The sequence below is a fragment of the Petaurus breviceps genome, unplaced genomic scaffold (genome assembly GCF_028583685.1).
Source record: "Petaurus breviceps papuanus isolate PSGF00001 unplaced genomic scaffold, PetGlider_PUasm1.0 419, whole genome shotgun sequence".
NCBI classification, from domain to species: Eukaryota; Metazoa; Chordata; class Mammalia; order Diprotodontia; family Petauridae; genus Petaurus; species Petaurus breviceps.
Genome location: NW_027186324.1, coordinates 7,275,815 through 7,294,901, shown reverse-complemented (window position 1 = coordinate 7,294,901; position 19,087 = coordinate 7,275,815). Strand labels below are relative to the sequence as shown.

The 19,087-nt window shown below is 40.4% G+C and overlaps 1 protein-coding gene across 2 annotated transcripts in view; it reads left to right on the top strand.

Annotated features, from left to right (window-relative positions):
• The window catches only part of ASB11 (ankyrin repeat and SOCS box containing 11), a 141,301-nt gene that overhangs the window by 61,159 nt on the left and 61,055 nt on the right, over positions 1-19,087 (top strand). The window contains exon 1 of one of the 2 annotated variants that reach the window (XM_069100668.1): positions 18,829-19,082. The exons of the other annotated variant lie outside the window; for it this stretch is intronic. Coding sequence (XP_068956769.1) covers positions 19,031-19,082 — 52 coding nt within the window. The 5' untranslated portion in view covers positions 18,829-19,030. Of the gene's footprint in view, positions 1-18,828; positions 19,083-19,087 lie in introns of those variants that run through there. 2 annotated transcript variants of the gene reach the window in all.

Here is a 19,087-nt window from a genome sequence, read left to right as displayed (position 1 = left end):
AAGGGGATAAAGTGCTAAAATGGTTCCTAGTCTCTTTTGGTCTCATTGTGGGTGATTAATACATGCATGATATACAGGTGTGAGATTTTTTTTTTATAGCTTGCAAGCCTTTGGCTTCTTTTGTTTCTTACTCTTAAATGATCTTTTTTATGTAATAATATTTTTTCCAATTACATGTAAAGATAATTTTTCAGCATTAATTTTTTTGAAAGCTTTTGAGTTCCAAATTTTTCTCCTTCCCTCTCTCACCTCCCCTCTGCTGAAGACAGTAAGTAATCCCATATAGTCTATATATGTGCAGTCATGTAAAATATATTTCTACATTAGTCATATTGTGAAAGAATAGAACAAAAGGAAAAAAACCACACACAAAATGAAAAAAGTATGCTTCAATTTGCATTCAGACTCCCATCATTTCTTTTTCTCAACGTGGATAGCATTTTCCATCGTGAGTCTATTGGAATTGCCTTGGATTATTATATCTTTGAGAAGAACTAAGTCAATCCTAGTTGATCGTAAGACAATGTTGCTGTTACTATGTATAGAGTTCTCCTGGTTCTGCTCACTTCACTTTGCATCAGTTCATGTATTAAATGACATTTTCTAACATTTTTTTCATAATTTTTCCTCTCCATGCCCACCCTTGCACTGAATTTACTAAATACTGAAATACCTGATGGAAAGTCTTTGAATAAATATATTTTATATTTACTCATCTGCCTACATGTTGTTTATTTTCTGTCTTTGTATTCCCATTGACTCATACTTAGTTGGTGTTTAACAATTATTAGTTGAATTGAGTTCTTTGTAGATTGTCCAGCTTCCTTTCTCAGCCACAGAAGTCTATATATAGACCACTGCTATTGGTAAATGTTTAATAATAGCTAATATCTCTATAATGCTTACATTGGTATATGTGCCAGACATGAAGTGCTTTACAAATATTATCTTATTTGATCCTCACAACACCACTGGGAGGGAGGTACTTTAGCATTCTTGTTTTACAGGTGGGGAAACTGAGGCAAACAGAGGTGAAGTGACTTCAGCACCAGTGCTTTTCTGTTTATGATGAGCACAACATTACGAGAAGACCCATGTCTAATGAAATGTTGCTCCTCATTGCCTTTGGATAAAGAATGAAATCAACTTTGCCAACTTTTATTTTTCTCTCCACTGGAAACCCATTTACCATCCTTTAATTTAACTGCAACTTTCTTTTTCTTCTCTTGATTTTATAGTAATAATTTCAAAATCACTGTAGTTGTGTTTCTCCGGTGGTATGGTCATTCACAGACAGTGGACTAGGATCACATCTTTAAAGTATTAGGATTTAAATTGTGTGGTGCTGCATAGCTACTATTTCCCTTTTCTAATGCCTTTGCAGCTGTCATTGCATAAGCAGAACAGGCTAACCAGGATTAAAGGCCACACCATATTTCTCTTTCGTTTCTAGTTGCCATGGCCAAAGAATCACCAAATGGCCAGCCGACTACCAATGATCTTTCCCACAAGGAGAAAGGCTAGTCTTTGAATAATAGACCTAAAGCCTTTTCCACATGGTAGAGCCTGGGAGAGGTTGTGCTATGCTAGCATAGCCTTCAGGAACCTTGGATCATTTCCATGACATGGTGAGACATGGAATCAGAAGTGGGAACAAAATAACAAAGGGGGATCAAGAACATAAATGATTCAGAACTGAACAATTCTTGTAAGCATTTCTTTACCTGACTCCCTGGGCTTTTGGTTACGTCTAGAGCTACTCCATGAAGTTCAAGTCTATTAAGTATAATTCCAAGAAACTCAGCATGGTCACACCTACACTTTGGGAGGAAAAATCACTTGGTTGGTTGTGTCAACAGTGAATTGGAGTGGGGAAACACTAGAGGTAGGGAGATAGAAAAAGAACTATAATCCTGCTCCAGAAAGACCTAGTACCATTTCCTTTTAGAAATGATATTGGTACTTTAAATAGAATGGAAATATAAACTTCTTATATTAGCTGTAGCAATTAGAGAAGAAAAAGAGAGCAAAGGAATCAAATTAGGCAAAGAAGAGACCAAGTTATCACTCTTTGTGGATGATATGATGATATACTTAGGGAATCCCAGAGAATCAAGTAAAAAACTACTTGAGACAATAAATAAATTTGGCAAAGTGGCAGGATATAAAATAAACCCACATAAATCCTCAGCATTCCTGTATATTTCTAATGAAATCCAACAGCAAGAGATAGAAAGAAAAATCCCATTTAAAGTTACTGTAGACATCATAAAATATTTGGGAATCTACCTGCGAAAACAAACCCAGGACCTATATGAACACAACTACAAAACACTTTTTACACAAATAAAGTCAGATCTAAATAATTGGAAAAAACATCAATTTCTTAGGGCTGGGCTGAGCTAATATAATAAAAATGACAATTTTACCTAAATTAAGTTACATATTTAGTGCGATACCAATCAATTTACCAAAAAATTACTTTATAGAACTAGAAAAAATAGTAACAAAATTCATTTGGAAGAATAAATGGTCCAGAATATTAAGGGAATTAATGAAAAGAAATGCTAGGGAAGGCGGCCTAGCTATATCAGATTTTAATCTGTATTATAAAGCAGCAGTCAGCAAAACTACATGGTACTGGCTGAGGAATAGAGCAGTGGATCAATGGAATAGATTGAGTACACAAGATTTAGCAGTTAATGACTATAACAATCTACTCTTTGATAAACCCAAAGACCCCAGTTTTTGGGATAAGAACTGACTATTTGACAAAAACTGCTGGGAAAACTGGAATATAGTATGGCAGAAACTGGGCATAGACCATTATCTAACACTGTATACCAAAATTAAGTTTAAATGGGTGCATGATCTAGGTATAAAGGCTGATACTGTAAGCAATCTGGGAAATCAAGGAATAGTTTACCTGTCAGATTTATGGAGAGGGGAAGACTTCATGACCAAACAAGAATTAGAGAGCATTATAAAATGCAAAATGGATAACTTTGATTACATGAAATCAAAAAGCTTCTGTACAAAGCCCATGTAACCAAGATTAAGAGGGAAGTGGAAAATTGGGAAAAATTTTTTACAACCAATGTCTCTGCAAAGGACTCATTTTTAAAATATACAGAGAATTGAGTCAAATCTATAAGAATACAAGTTATTCCCCAATTGATAAATGATCAAAGGAGATGAACAGGCAGTTCTCAGAGGAAGAAATTAAAGATATGTATAAGCATATAAAAATGTTCTAAATGTTCTAAATCACTATTGATTTAAAGAAATGCAAATCAAAACAACTCTGAGGTACCACATCTCAATCAGATTGGCTAAGTTAGATTGTCTAAGATGACAAAACAGGAAAATGATATATATATTGAGACGATGTGGAAAAATTGGAACACTAATACATTGCTGGTGGAGTTGTCAACTGATTCAACCATTCTGGAGAGCAATCTGGAACTATGCCCAAAGGGCTATAAGTAATTTCATACCCTTTGACCTAGCAATACCACTTGTAGGGTTGTATATGAAAGAGATCATAGAAGCAGGAGGAAGACCCATATGTACAAAAATATTTGTAGCAGCTCTTTTTGTGGTGACAAAGAATTGGAAATTAAGGGGATGCCCATCAGTTGGGGAATGGCTAATCAAGTTATAGTATATGAATGTAATGGAATATTATTGTGCCATAAGAAATGAGGAGCAGATGGACTTCATATTTACCTGGAGAGGGTTATACAAACTGATGCTGAGTGAGAAGAGCAGAAAGAGGAGAAATTTGTACACAATTACAGATACAACATATGTTTGATGACCAACTTTGATAGACTGGACTCTTCTCAGCAGTGCAGTGATATAAGTCAACCCCAAAAGACTCATGATGGAGGGAGATGTCTACATTTATAGAAAGAACAAAGTTTGAATGCATATTGAAGCAAATTACCTGCTCTCTTTCTTTTTCTTGTTTGGTTTTGTTTCCTCTTTCCCATTCTTCATTCCATCCCTTACAATCCTTCTTTATAACCTGACTAATGTCTAATGTGAAAGTATCTGCAGATCCTATACCTGATTGTATGCTGCCATGGGCGGGGCAGGGGAGAGAAGAAGGGAGGGTTAGACAATTTGAAATTCAGAGAACTGTGGAATTGAATCTTGTAAACTGAAAATAAACAAACCAATTAGTAAAGACCAAAGAAAAGAAATATTAACTTCATTAAAAAATGTTTTAATAGCCACAAGGACTCAAAAGAATTTTAAAAATAATTTTGGCTAATATTAAATTCCAAACCTTCCAAGAATTGAAGTAAAGCATTTCTATTAAAAGGAAAATGATCTGGTGTAGTGCCAACGGAATATTTACAGCACCAATGGTCACTATAAATAAACCTGCATAGCACTCCATTGTAAAACATAAGAGACTCTTCATATAGAAGACAAAAGCAAAACATTTATTCAGACACCAGAAAACTGAATCCCAAAACCAGTAACCCTATTACATAATAGTAGCAAAGAAGCTAATAAGCCACAACAACACAGAGAGCCACAGCATCCTTTAACCTTTCTACAAACCAACATTTACTCAGAAGCCTAAATGTCTCCCTGGGATGCGTGCTCTCCTTCCAATTGTGTCTAGCTGCTCTGACTCCCAGCTTCCTTTGGCTCTGCTTTACCCTTCAGCAAACTCCTCCCCCCACAGACTCCGTGTGATTACATTCAGCCTATTAGGGGACAGTGGATATTTTCAAAGCAGGAAATTCTTCAGAGTACCATTTCCATTACATCTGGTCAAGATGATCTTTCAAGATGATCTGGTCACATCATGTATATAGTTCAGTTTCTGTGTGTGTTTGTGTGTGTGTTTGTATATGTGTTGTTTTGTTGCACTCATATAGCTATTGTAATGATTCAGGAGAGAAGGGATAAGGGTCTAACTAGGGTGGTGGCTATGTGAATAGAAAAGGCGAGACATGTTATAGAAATAACAGGAAAAATAAAACAGAAAAAAACCCAAACTTGGCAACTGATTGGATCTACGGGTAGTTGTGAGTGTGGCATTGAGGACAATATCAAAGTATGGAGCTGGAAGGATGTTGCTGCCCTTGAGAGGAAGTTTAGAAGAAGGTAACTTTGATGAGAGAGAGGATGATATTTGTTTTGCATGTGTTGAGTTTGAGATGCTTGCAGAACATCCAGATGCAATTGGCATTTGGTGATGGGGCACTGGAACTCAGGAAAGAGACTAGATAGGATAATCATCACATGAAGATTAGGACTGAGACCTAGGAATCTAATGAGATGAACAAAAGAGAGGGCAAAGTAAGACAAGAGAAGAGAGAGCTCAGCAGAGGGCTTGAGGGTAGCAGAACATAGGTGTTGATTCACAAGGGAGATTGGCCCATACAGAAGAGAATCAGGAGAAAGCACGGTCACCAAACGTGGGATAAAGCCTGGGATAAGTCACTGGATTTGGCAATTGAGAAGTCATTTGTAACTTTGGACAGAGCAAATGCATTTGAACAATGAGGTCAGAAATGAGGAAAGCAACAGGAATTTGACTGTGACAAGGAGGAGAGATATCAGATATAGGCATGAGGAGATAGAACAGTCATTAGGGGATTTTGTTTTTTTTTTTTTTAAAGCAATTGGGGTTAAGTAACTTGCTCAAGGTTACACGGCCAGGTGTTTCTGGGTGGCTGCTAAGTGTCTCAGCCCGGGATTAGATCCCAGGTCATCCCAACTCTGGGGCCAGTGCTCTTACTCGCTGTGCTACCTGGCTGCCCCTGTTTGTTTGTTTTTAAAGGATGATGAAGACCTGGGCATGTTTGTAGGTAGAAAAGGAGGAGATAAGGTAAGAAGAGAATCTTGTTGTCCTTTGTTCTCAAAGGGAATAAAAATAACACTAGAGTCAAGGTACAGGAAAGCTCTGCCATAGGTTGGGCACAAATAGTCCACATGAATATTTAGAAGGGAGGTGCTCATCTCCATCTCTACTCTTTTGAGCTACTGTAATTCTGCTTTACTTACAGAGCACAGGACCTTATTTGATGTGGGCACACCATGCTGGGTAGTCCTTTACCTGCATCTCCCATGCCTTTGACTATATATTAGAAAAATGGATCAAATACTGTAAATAGGGCATTGTTAAATGCTGGGGTGGAGGCCTCCCTTATTTATGGGAACCCTGATAAGTTCAAGCATGGCATTTCTATTACCATCACAGGACTGGAAGGGGTTGAAATGTCAGCCAGGCAAGTCAAACTAGCGATGAAAATTGGACAGTTGCCTAAGAAAGGATATACTGTGGTTGTTGTACCCATTCCCTAATACATCATTGGAATATATATATTGAGAGGTATGACCTTGAATTTAACTAAAGGAAGATACTGTTTTGCAGTAAGGAGGATAGGAATTAATACAGTTTTAGAGGGAAAAATAAAAATGGAGCCGATCATTTTACCTGAACCTTTTGAAGTAATTACTTTAAAGCAGTATTGTGTGCCAGGTGGGCAAGGTGAAATTTCCAGTACTATAAAGGAATATGTTGAAGCAAGAGTGTTAGTCCCTACAACCACATGGTAATGGGAATTTGAAGATCTTCCCTGCCCCTTGGCCCCTTGAGAGGCTTAAATGAATATGAAGACCTTCCCTGATTTGAAAACATTCTCTGCCCCCTAATATGGTCACATGGAGCTTGTGGTGTGAGGCTTGTTTTTCAGGAATGCCCACACCTTGTTTATGATTGGGCAGTGGGTCAAGAGGGTTGTGACATTCTCTGAGCCAGGAGAAGGGTATGTATACCTTGATGTAAGGTTTCGCTTTGGGGCTCACTTTGGGAAGAGTTGTGTGATTTGGCCAGATGAGACTGGGCAGCTGTTGAGTCCCTAGGCTTTGAAAACCCAGATGTTGGTGCTTCTCTCTCTGGTAACTAAGTAGGTATAGATGTAATAGTCAGACAGCTGGAAGCCCTGTCTGCTGGTCTGTTTCTCTGCCTGTATTTTTGTCTGCTTGTAACTTCTGTTTGTATTCTCTGAAGTTCAGGGTGCTTTTTCCACTGAACTAGGTAAATGATATATGTTTGATTAAAGTAAGATGGTGAACCCCTTTTTGAGATGCTTTCCTTTAGAAAAACAGATCAAACAACTTGTGCCAGCAGCCATCCTGGGTATGCTGGGGTGTTTGCTGCTGTACTGTCCAGTACAAAAATCAGATAGGATGTGGAGAATGAGAGTAGATTATAGACAATTGAACAAAGTGACTCTTCCTTTGTATGCTGCTGTTTCAGATACCATCACCTTAATAGAAAGGATCCAGAAATATGATGGACTTGGTAGGCAGTTATCGGTTTAGCCAATGCTTTCTTTACCATCCCAATAGATTCTAAACAATGGGACCAGTTTGCTTTCACTTGGCAAGGCAAACAATCTACTTTCACCTGCTTGCCACAAAGATATCTGTATAGCCCCACTATTTGCCATAGGATTGTGGCTGAACACTTGGATGAATTAAAAATACCTGGTATACAGCTTGCCCACTACATTGATGAAATTATGATACAGGGAAAAAATGTAAAAGAAGTGGAGAAGAGTTTGACTCTTTTAATTGAGCATAAGAAAAGCAAAGGGTAATGGGGCGGCCAGGTGGCACAGTGAATAGAGCACTGGCCCTGGAGTCAGGAGGATCTGAGTTTGAATTTGGCTTCAGAAACTTGACACACTTACTAGCTGTGTGACTTTGGGCAAGTCACTTAACCTCAATTGCCCTCCAAAAAAAAAAAAGCAAAGATAAGAAAAGCAAAGGGTGGGAAATTAACCCTGTAAAGATTCAAGTACCAGCTCAAAATGTAAATTTTTGGGGTATACAATGGAATAAGGGGCTGCAAAAGATTCTTCGGCAAGCCCAACAAAAGATTCAGGATTTTCCTATCCCTACCAATAAGAAAGAGACCCAGAAGTTTATAGGATTATTTGGATATTAGAGACATCACATACTGCATCTGGGATGGATTTTCAAACCCTTATATGAAGTTACTTGGAAGAAATATGAATTTGGGGACTTGAGCAGAGTAAAGCTTTTGAAGAAGCCAAGGCTGCCGTACAGTTGACTCTAGATTTATGGCCTACGTAAAATGTCCCTGTTATACGAACTGGAGTTCATGGCAGGAACAACAAAGACAAAATGTACCTTTAGGATTTTGGTCTAGGAAACTTCCTTCATCTGGAGTTCAATATGAACCTTTTGAAAAACAGTTGTTAGCTGCATTTGGGTTTTGGTAAAGACTGAACAACTGACTCTGGGCCATGAAATCATACTGAGGTCTGGAATCCTGATTATGACCTGAGTAATGGGTACCCCAGCTTCTCACAGAATTGGACATGCCCAAGAGGCCAGCATAATTAAATGGAAGTGTTATATTCAAAATAGAGCTAAAACAGGCAAAAGGGGAGTTTCTGTCCTAAATGAATGTATAGCAAACATCAATACTGAGGGAAATGATATACCCCCTGAACCAAAGCAACAGTTGTTATAGTCTTTGGTAAAACAGAATGATGGATTAACTGGAGAAGAAACATGCATGGTTTACTGATGGACAGTAAAATATTTGGCCTCAAAAGACATTGGAAAGCAGTAGCTTCTAACCCATATACTACTCAAACTTTAGAAAGTACTGGTATGGGTGGAAGTAGTCAATATGCTAAACTTATGGCAGTACATCAAGACATCAAAACAGAAAAAGGAAAACAGTGTTATATATTCACTGATTCATGGGTGGTAGCCAATGGGTTAGCTTATTTCTTTAAAGAAATAAGCAACCAATGGATGCCCATGTAGAAAAATAAAAATTGGGAAATTCATGGTAAGTAAGTCTGGGGCAAAGAATTATGGGAAGATATATTGGTTACCAATTTATCAGTTTTTCATGTAGATGCTCACATGGCCCTCACCACAGCAGAACATGAGTACAATGCACATGCTGATTGACTAGTAAAATTACTACTCAAGATATTGTCCCTATTCTGACACCAACCGATGATCCAGTACTAGAAAAATGGCCAGCTATTTAGGGGTCCAGGCCACACACTGGTGGGTAAAAGATCAAGGTATTAGCATCTCTCATTCATTTTTAAAACAGATAGCAGAGGAATGTCATATATGTCAACTGGAAAAGGAACAAATTGCTCCTCGAGCTGTAACTGGGGAAATAGCAAGGGGAAAAGTCCCAGCCCAAATTCACCAAATCAATTATGTTGGTCCCCTACCACAAGAAAAAGGATGCAAATTTATATGTACTTGTGTTGACACCTATTCAGGTATACTAGTGGCTTGTACTTATAGGAATGCGACCCAGAAAGTACCTGTAAATCTCCAGATCTCATAAGTCTATATTATAGAACCCCAATGCAGATTAAAAATGAGCATGGGTCCCATTTCAAAGGTAATGAAATGAAGATATATTGTATATTAAACAATATAGAATGGATATTTCATATTCCATATTATCCACAAGCATCTTGGTTAATTGAAAGAATGAATGGATTATTGAAAGAACAGTTAAGGAAGTTAAGTTCTAATAATTCATATCAACACTGGAAAGATAATTTATTCACTGCTTTATGTAATTTGAATAATAGATCATTAGGAGGAAGTACACTTCTAGCCAGAATGATGACCCCAAAAAGACACATAAGATCCCAAATATTGAGGGTTGAACTGTAAGGGAAGATATCTCAGTACCGTATTCAGGAACAACTGGTTCAGCAGGGCATGATTTGCATTGTTTAGAGGACTTTGGGTTGGATAGAAAAGAAATAAGCAACATTTCTGCTGGAACATATACGAGAATCCCTAAAAATCATTTTGGGTGAATATTCCCTAAATCAGGTTTAGGAGCTTGAGGAATACGTGTATTGGCTAGAGTAATAGATTCTAATCATCAAGGAGAAATTATTGTGACACTGAAAAATTTGGGTGAAGAACTGATACAGTTTTGTAAAATGATAGAATAGTTCAGGTGATTATTATTTCTCGTGAAACAATACTTCTTGTGAAAACTGACCCTCCTTCTGAAATAACTATCAGAGGAACCGAAGGGTTTGGTTCTGCTAATAGAATAAAATTGGGAGCTAAAGTATGGGTAAAGCAGAACCCAGACAATGTTCCAAAGGCTGTGGAGATTATAGCACGTGGGAAAGAATATACTGTGGCTGTTATTCATTCAGGAGAAGATGATTACCAAATTCCACCCTTAACTCATGTATTCTACTGTGAATGAGGCTATGATAGTGAGTTCATGAACTCCAGAAGCACAACTGACCCTATATTTGTTGCTTTTTGTCTGTTGAATTTGTTTTCTAGGTTTGTTTCCTGAAGGCTTAGTACCCTCTACCTGCAGATGCCTGATCACTTTAGCCATATGCCATCCCCTGTCAATGACTATGATGTTCCGTCCCTGGACATGGTGTCTACTGAGCTCTAGATGCTAGCTAAAGAACTGATCTCTCAAATGGGACCTCTTGGGGAAGGGCCAGCTCTACATTCAATTTCAGCTGGAAGTAGCTTTTAAGAAGAGATCTTTGCCCCTTATCCCAAGATTTTGAGCCGCATTCATTCGAGGGGGAAAGATGGGGTGCTTGTGCCCAAGCCCCTACCCTAAGATATTATTTTATGTGCTTATTTTCTATTATCCCTGTTATATTTTTGCAAAGTTCTATTAACACCACTTACCCAACCAGTTATCCCTAAACTCTCATTAATTTATGTAAAGAAATGTATTGTTAATGTATTTTTGCTACGTAAGGGACATGAAAGGTTTTGGGGTCAAATGTAATAGTAATTTGAAGATCTTTCCTGCCCCTTAATAAGTCAAAGGGAATTTGAAGACCTTTCCTGCTTTGAAAATATACTGTCTCCTAATAGACTGAAAGTAATCACAAGGTGAGAGGAGTTTGCTGAAGGATAGAGCAGAGCCTACAGGAAGCTGGGAGTCAGAGCCAGCTAGGCACTTGGGAGGAGAGCGAGACAGATAAGCTTGTGAGTAAATATTGGTTGGTGGGAAGCTTAAAGGATGCTGTGGCTCTTTGTGCTGTTGTGGCTTATTAACTTCTTTGCTATTATGATGGGTTACTGCTTTTGAGATTTGGTTTTCTGGTGTCTGAATAAATGTTTTGCTTCTGTCTTCTATATGGATAATCAGTTATATTTTGCAATTGAGCACTATGCAGGTATATTTATTGTGACCATGGGTGCTGTGAATATTGCATTGGCGCTACAGCCTCATAATTGATTCTAAAGTTCATCACAGAGAGCTTTAGAGTGTCTTTGTATCACTTCTCCTGACCTCCATATGAGCATTTGTCTTATGTGAGTTCTCCATAAAATAGTTTTTTAGGCAAACATATGTTTGGCATTTGAATAATGTGGCCAGTTAATTGGAGTTGTGTTCTCTATAGTACAATTTGAATGTTTAGCAGTTCAGCTCAAGAAAAGATTTTAGTGCCTGGTCCCTTTTCCTGCTGGGTGATCTTCATGATCTTTCTAAGACAATTCAAATGGAAGTGACTCAGTTGCTGGTATGGTGCAGGCATACTCTCCAGGTTTCACAGGGATACAGCACCGCAGCTCTGCAGACTTCCAGGTTGGGAGACAACCTAATACCTCTTCTCTCCCACACTTTCTTTTGGGGCCTCCCAAACACTGAGCTGGCTCTGGCAATGCATGTGTCAACCTCCTGGAAAGTATATTGCCAGGGTAAGTGGACTTTTCATTTGCTATAACTGATGGTTCCATGGTGTGGTGATGGCTGGTGGGGAAACTGGATTTTCTTGATGATAATTGTCAGGCCAAAATTAGCACAAGCTAAGTAGATATTTACATGCATACGTATGTACAGGTAAATGTTTAACACCTCCTTCTCAGGTTTAATCTTCGTTATTAATATTTTTTCCATCACTTTATTAAGCCTAGGCAACGAGCAAAACAAGCAAACTCTGATTTGTTGCATTTGGTGATTCCCGAGGTGTAAATACACTGTGCAGCTAGGTGGTGCAGTGGATGGGGCGCCAGCCGTGAGTCAGGAAGACTCATTTTCCTGAGTTCAAATCTGGCCTGGCTGTATGACCTGAGTGAGTCATTTAATCCTATTTTCCTCAGTTTCCTCATCTGTAAAATAAGCTGGAGAAGGAAAAGGCAAACCACTCCAGTATCTCTACCAAGAAAACCCTAAGTGGGGTCACAAAGAGTCAGACACAACTAAACAACAAAAATACACTGAAAATTTAACAATTGTTTCTCTAGACCAAGTTTGATTTGCCTCTATCACATCACCATATGAACGTTATCTGTAGTCCTCTTCCTAACATACTGGACAGCCCTTCAAAAGAGGATTTATGGGGGGCTGAGACAAGATGGCAGAGTAGAAGCAGTTGCTTGAGCTTGCCCACAGAGCCCTCCAAATTCCTGTAAAGAATGACTCTAAACAAATTCCAGAGCTACCGAACCTGCAAAATGACACAGTGATACACACCTCCAGCCCCGGGTAGCCTGGAAGGCCTACAGCAAGGGTACATTGCACCAGGCTGGGAGCAGAGCACGGACTGGCATGGGCTGTGCCTGATGGGGCAGGCCTCAAGGAACTGAATTGCTGGCAACTGTGGCGGTTTCCGTTTCCAGACTTCTAAACCCACCAACGAAGAGATTCAGGACTGCTGAAAGCCATGGTCAAAAAAATAGCCCAGGCATGATCTTTCAAGAAATTCTCAAGGAAAGCTGCCCTGATATTCCAAACAGAATGTATGCTTATCTTTCTGGGTGCTGGGAATGCTCTAGAACAAAGCTTCATCATCTTGTATTTCTGTCATAGACCCCATTGGCCCTCTTCTGAAACCTGCGGGCCTCTTCTTGGAATGATGTTTTTAAAATTCATAGCGAAAATGCATCGGGATCACAAGTGCAACCAGTTATAGGAAACACAGTCATCAGAATTTAAATACACACACGCCCATCCCACCTCCGAAATTCACAGACTCCAGGTTAAATCTCCCTTTGCCAAGATGAACTCTCATAGTTTCTTCCAGTCTTATATGTGTCTTCTAGAATTTAGCAAAAAAAAAAAAAAAATCCTGCCTTGGTTTGAACCTTGCTTAACCAAATTGCTATTTACCTATTTTCCCTAAAGCTCTTTCTCTTCTATCTTAAAACATATCTAGGTTTATTGTAGCCTAGAAACTTAACCTTCCATTCCCCTCTCTTTTCACCCCTGTGCTTGTTGAATACTGGGTTTGGAGTCATTAGACCTTATTTTTTATCCTGACTTATTTATTTACTGTGTGATCCTGGATAAACCACTTAAATGTGGATCTTTGTTTCCTAATCGGTAAAATAATGGTGATGATGATGATGATAACTAGACAGTACAGTCAATAGAGCACTAGACCTGTAGTCAGGAAGACCTGGATTCAAATCTAGCCTCAGATACTTCCTGGCTGTGTGACCCTGGGTAAGCTGCTTCACCTCTGCCTCAGTTTCCCCATTTGTAGAATGGGGACAATAATAGCACCCACCTCCTAGGGTAGTTATAAGGGTCAAATGAGATAGTATTTGTACAGAGTTTTGCAAGCCTTGAAGCTATATAAATGTTTGCTATTAATCTGTAAAATAAGGGGCCTAAGCCTGAGACTCTCGTAAGGGTTCTTCTAGCTCTAAACCCTATGACACCTCATGAGTAGCCTGTCTTCACTGCCTGTAGAACTGTTATGGCACCCCCATTTCCCCCCAAATTAAGCCTAAGATTATAAAAGGTTTAAGGTGGGCATTGGGGTGGGTTGGGGGCTTGGGGGATGTCTCATAGAAGAGCCTTCTGGCATTTTAGGGCCAGGTGGAGGTAAATCCAATCTTGACATGGCACCCGGTGGGAGAAGGCCAGAGATTGCCCCTGTGACTGCAGGAGGGGCAGGTAGAGAAGGATGTATAAGAGTCAAACTAGGGGATCCTGGGAAGTGTTTTGGGTGTGGGGGAGGGGTCGGAATGAAACCGTTGGAACAGGGAAACTGCCCAAGTCACCAAGGCTGAGAGCCAGGAGCCACACAGGAGACAGGTCTGGGGAAGCAGGTCAGGAGTGAAAGATGAGGGTCGGACAAGGTGAGTCCAGGGAACGGGAAAGGTGTGCTCCATAGCAGTCGTCTCCCCCTGCTCTGTGGTACAGAGGCCGCTCCTCTCTGCGGCTGTCTCGCTGGGTTTTGCCTTTATCTCCAGGGCCTAGGACAGGGCCTGGCACTAAGGAGGACAGGAATAAGACCTTATTGATTCACTGATTAAGAGCCGGGGGACCTGTGTTCAAATCCCAGCTCTGTTTCTTTACAGGTGTAATCCTAGGCAAAGTCCCTTTGACTCTGGGGTTCCTTGTCTATAAAATGAAGGGGAGGAGAGGGTCCCTTCCAACTCAACTCTAAAGCTATCTTTTGGGCCTCACTAGACCGCTCCCTTAGAAGTCCTCTAGAAAAGAGCGGTGGAAGCAGCTCATACCTGTGCATTCCTCAGCCCTTCTTCAGCATCTGACCTTGTCTGCCCTCCCTAACTTCTTGGTCCTCTGTCCTCTCTTGGCCATGGAAGCCACGCCTGGTTCTCCTGCTACCTCTCTGGCCACTCTTCCTCCCTTTTTACAACCCTTTATGCCACCACCTATGACGTAAATATCAGAATCTGTCTCCAAGTTTTGTCCTTACCCCTCTTTTCAATCTATACTTCCTCCTTTAGCAATCTCGCCCACCTCCTTGGCTGCAAATATCACTCCTATGAAGATAATCCCGACAGAAAATTGTTACTATAGGGACAGAAAGTGTTAACACTAAATGTAATGTTACCTGTCACTCCCTAAATGACCGTAGCAATGTCAGTAGCATTCCTACCCTAAGATAATGACATTAGGTTGAGCTGAATCAGACCTTCAGTCCCATCCTGAGATGGGGGAACTGGACTCAAGATGGCTCGAGGTCTCTGATGTCCTTGCCCCCTTGCATTGGGAACCATGGTATGAATGACAAAGCGGTCAGAATGAAGTGCCTTTCCTTGTCCGTGTTGCCGATGACCCTTGGGGTCTTGTGACCAGGTCTGCTACCTCAGCTAGCTCTTCCCCATCTCCTAAAACTATAAAAAAATTATCATGGGTCTCTTTGTTTGGGAAATCCATTGGACATCCCCCCACACAGCAGGTTTATATAATAATACACTATTATATCAGTTAAAGACACTTTATTCCTCTACTCATGGCTTTGATTTATTTTAGGACTTGACACCCTAAATCTGCCTAGATTTTGACTGCTGCCTCCTTTACTGACGTAGTTTTCCAACCACTAAGCGAACATATACACTTGGATGTCTTATCAGGATTTAGAATATAATATATCCCAAGCTGACCTAATTATCCTTCCTCCCTCCCCCTCTCCCCCCAATCTTCTCTCCTTTTGACTTTCTTTTTCTACATGATCTGGAGGAAAGCAACTAGATCTTGGAAAGGACTTGATACCATGCCATTGTTTTATATTACTGTAGAGGGGACATTATTTTAAAGGTCCTTTTATATATTCCTGTTATATATGTATCTCGTATTTTACTATTAGATCCTTAAAAATGAACATAATTATAATTTGTACCTTAAAGGGAAATTGTGGCATACTAAATAGAGTATTAACTTTAGAGTCAAGGAGCTTAAATTCTAAATTTAAATTCTCCCTCTTTATGCACCCAGACAAGTCATTTAATCTCTGTGTCCATCAGACTATAGGTCACTGTGATCCATCGGTGAAGGGAATTTCCACACCAAGAGTTTCCTGGGCTAATGAGCTCACAGATCCTTTGCATATGTAAATTGGACTTAGTGACTGCTTTGTAAAACAATGTTTGTATAATAATAACTTGCCCTCTAAATTTATAAATTACTGTTCTCATAACAGTACCCCTCCCCGGCAATGAGATTGGCAGCACAAGTAGTAGTCCCATTTTGCAGATGAGAAAACAGTACCTTGTCCACAGTCACACAGCTCAAACATGTTAAAGTCTGAAATTGTGACTGGGTCCTCATTTTTTCCAAATCTAGTGTTTTTACTACTATATCTTGCTGAGGAATAGCTCTCCTTTTCTTCAAGGAGGTCAGAGAGGGAAGACTGTACTGAAAGCAGATTATATTTATGGAATGATATGGAGATTAAAGACTTATTAAATCCCTCCCATGTGTGGTAGGCACCATCTAAAAATATTGTCTGTGTGTCATAGATGTAGAACTGAAGGTACCCCAGAGGTCCCTTCAGAGACAGAGGAAAAGGACTTATATACACTCTCATACAAGGTACAGCGAGGCGGCACCATAGTGCACAGAGGGCCAGGCTTGCATTGAGGAAAACTCATCTTTCTGAGTTCCAGTCCAGCCTCAGACACTATCTGTGTGACCCTGGGCAAGTCATTTAACTCTGTTTGCCACAGTTTCCTCACCTGTAAAATGAGATGAAGAAGGAAATGGCAAACCACAACAGTATCTTTGCCAAATAGGACCATGAAGAGTCTAACATGACTGAAAAACAACTAAATGTCCAATTGCCCTATAGCAGCAGCTAGCTAGAGTGCTAGGGCTGGTGTCAGGAAAACCTAAGTTCAAATTTGGCCTCACACACATACTAGCTGTGTGACCCTGGGTAAGTCACTTAACTCTGTTTGCCTCAGTTACCTCATCTGTAAAATGAGCTGGAGAAGGAAAAGGCAAACCCCTCCAGCATCTTTGCCAAGAAAACCCCTGAAACTACTCCACAAAAGTGACAGGTAGTAAATGGAGAACCAGGATTCAAATAGTTGTTCTGACCACAAAATCAGTGCTGTACCACAATATCTCCCATTTGGAACGTGCCTCCCCTTAGAACTTCAATATGAATATGGGGATTTCTGATGTTTGAGGAGTTTCAGTCATCTTAAAGCAAAGAAATCATATAACAAAGCAGTCTTTGCTCACAAAAAGTGATGTGGCTGGAGTCAGCAGAGAGCTGAATTGGAATCCTGGATCTGTAACTTTATCATACGGCATCTGGGTGACTCAATGTCTTCATTTGTAAAACAGCAACAATAATAAGAGCAACTGTAATGTCTCACACATGTATAACCCATATCAGATTGCTTGCTGTCTTGGGGAAGGAGAAAAATCTGGAACTCAAAATCTTATAAAAATGATGTGTAATTAAAAAAAAAATACTATTTACAAAAACCGCCACCACCACAACAAAAGTCCAGGACCCCACAAGTTTGTGGCAAGAAGGCGCTGTGGAGTAAGTGATTATCCAGGATTTGGGAAAGTTGGCCTTCTGACCTCCTGTGTAGCGACTCCCCAGTGATTCGGTCCAGGACTGACAGATGACTCAGTCTCTGGTGGCTGATTTCAGTCTTGCCCTGGCTCAGACCTTTCCTGGCACAAGACAGTGGCCACCTGTTTGGTTTTGCACAACTTCTCTGCACACACAACGAATAAGAGGGCGCTGCGATGGCAGCGGAGATGTAATTAAGTTTGATGGATGTCAAAATCACTATTTACAAAGCGCTAAGTGTCAGTGAATTTGAAAGCCAGATAGGGAAGGGACCTGTGACTTTGTTGGGACGAGGAATGGTTTATCAGCACCTACTATGTGCCGAGGGCTTTACAGATATATCATCTGAGAGGTCAGTGTAATTATGACCTGCATCATCATAAAGTAATAATAATGTGTCAGGCCCTCTGCTAAGCACAGGCCCAGCGCTCTGGCGCCACCTGCTGGACTTTGTGGGGGATCACTGAATGAGGAAACAACCAGGTCCATGGACATCTTTGCAATTCATAGTTGCTTAGGGCACTTGAGAGTAAGGTCAAGGTCCTAAGTGTCAAAGGCAGAAACACAGATTTCCCTAGATAGGAGGCAGGCTCTCTGGACATTAGGTCACAGTGCCTCTGAAAACTAGATATTTGTGAGTTAAGCTGAAGCCAGATGAGGTTAATTTTGAATCGACCTGACCTCGGTGGTTTAAAACAGTTCTCTCCTGTTTACATGCATGGGGTATCATGGATTTTTCTTTTTTCTTTTTTTTTTTTTTTGCATTCAACTTTCAACTCCATTTCCTAACCCTATTTATATTCTTCATGGATGATGGTCTAATTTTATGTGTGGGAACTAACACAATATGCTTCAGGTCAATTTGAAAACTCCCCCAGGACAAGGCCAGCAAGGATGGAAGTGTTCATGAATGGAATGGAAAGTGTTTGGAGATAATTTAATAAAGGCTTATTTACATGAAATTCTAGAAGTCAGATGCAGGAAGGACCTTCAGAGTTAACTGTTTCAATCCCCTTGTTTTATAGATGAGGAAAAACGACCGATTAGTGGCAGAGTCAAGGCTTTATCACCCCACTTTCTGGACTTCCAGTCTGGGAGTTTCATCTCTTTATTGAATATATATCAATATGGTAATTCATGACCAAGACACAAGAAATTCATGCCATAAGTTTACAATAGACAGGTGAGAAATGGGAAGACACATAATGAGCAATCGTGCTTGAGTATTTATTTTAAAAGCATGGGAGAAGCCTTTAACATATGCATTGAAAAATAAATAAGCTAGGACCATCCTGTGCCAGCCAGTCTTGGGTTTTAAAAACAAACAAACAAAACTAAGAGTAAGAAAGGGAGTCCCGAGCCATGATAACTGGTGCACTTATGTATGATTTAAAGCTGGGCGGAAAGAAAGCCTCTTTTCCTAGGAGCACATTTACAGGGAGAGGGCAGCCCCGCTAAATGAGGACCACATGTGCCTGGGGGCTGGAGCATGCCGTCAGGGCGCAGACAAAGCCTTGCTTCCGAGGTCCTTGGTGCCCGGGGTGACCTGGGGGTGGGACCCGGGCGCGGCAGCTGCAGCCGGTGTCCCCATCCCTCTCTCTCCAAAGTCACCAGCTGAGTTTCCTTCCTGATAACCCTCCGAGGCGCTCTCACCGATTGGTCTCAGTTTGGGGGAAGGACGTGACATCATGCGCTTCTCGCCCTGGGTGTCGGGAGGGCAGCCCGGCCCCAGGCGCTCAGGTGCG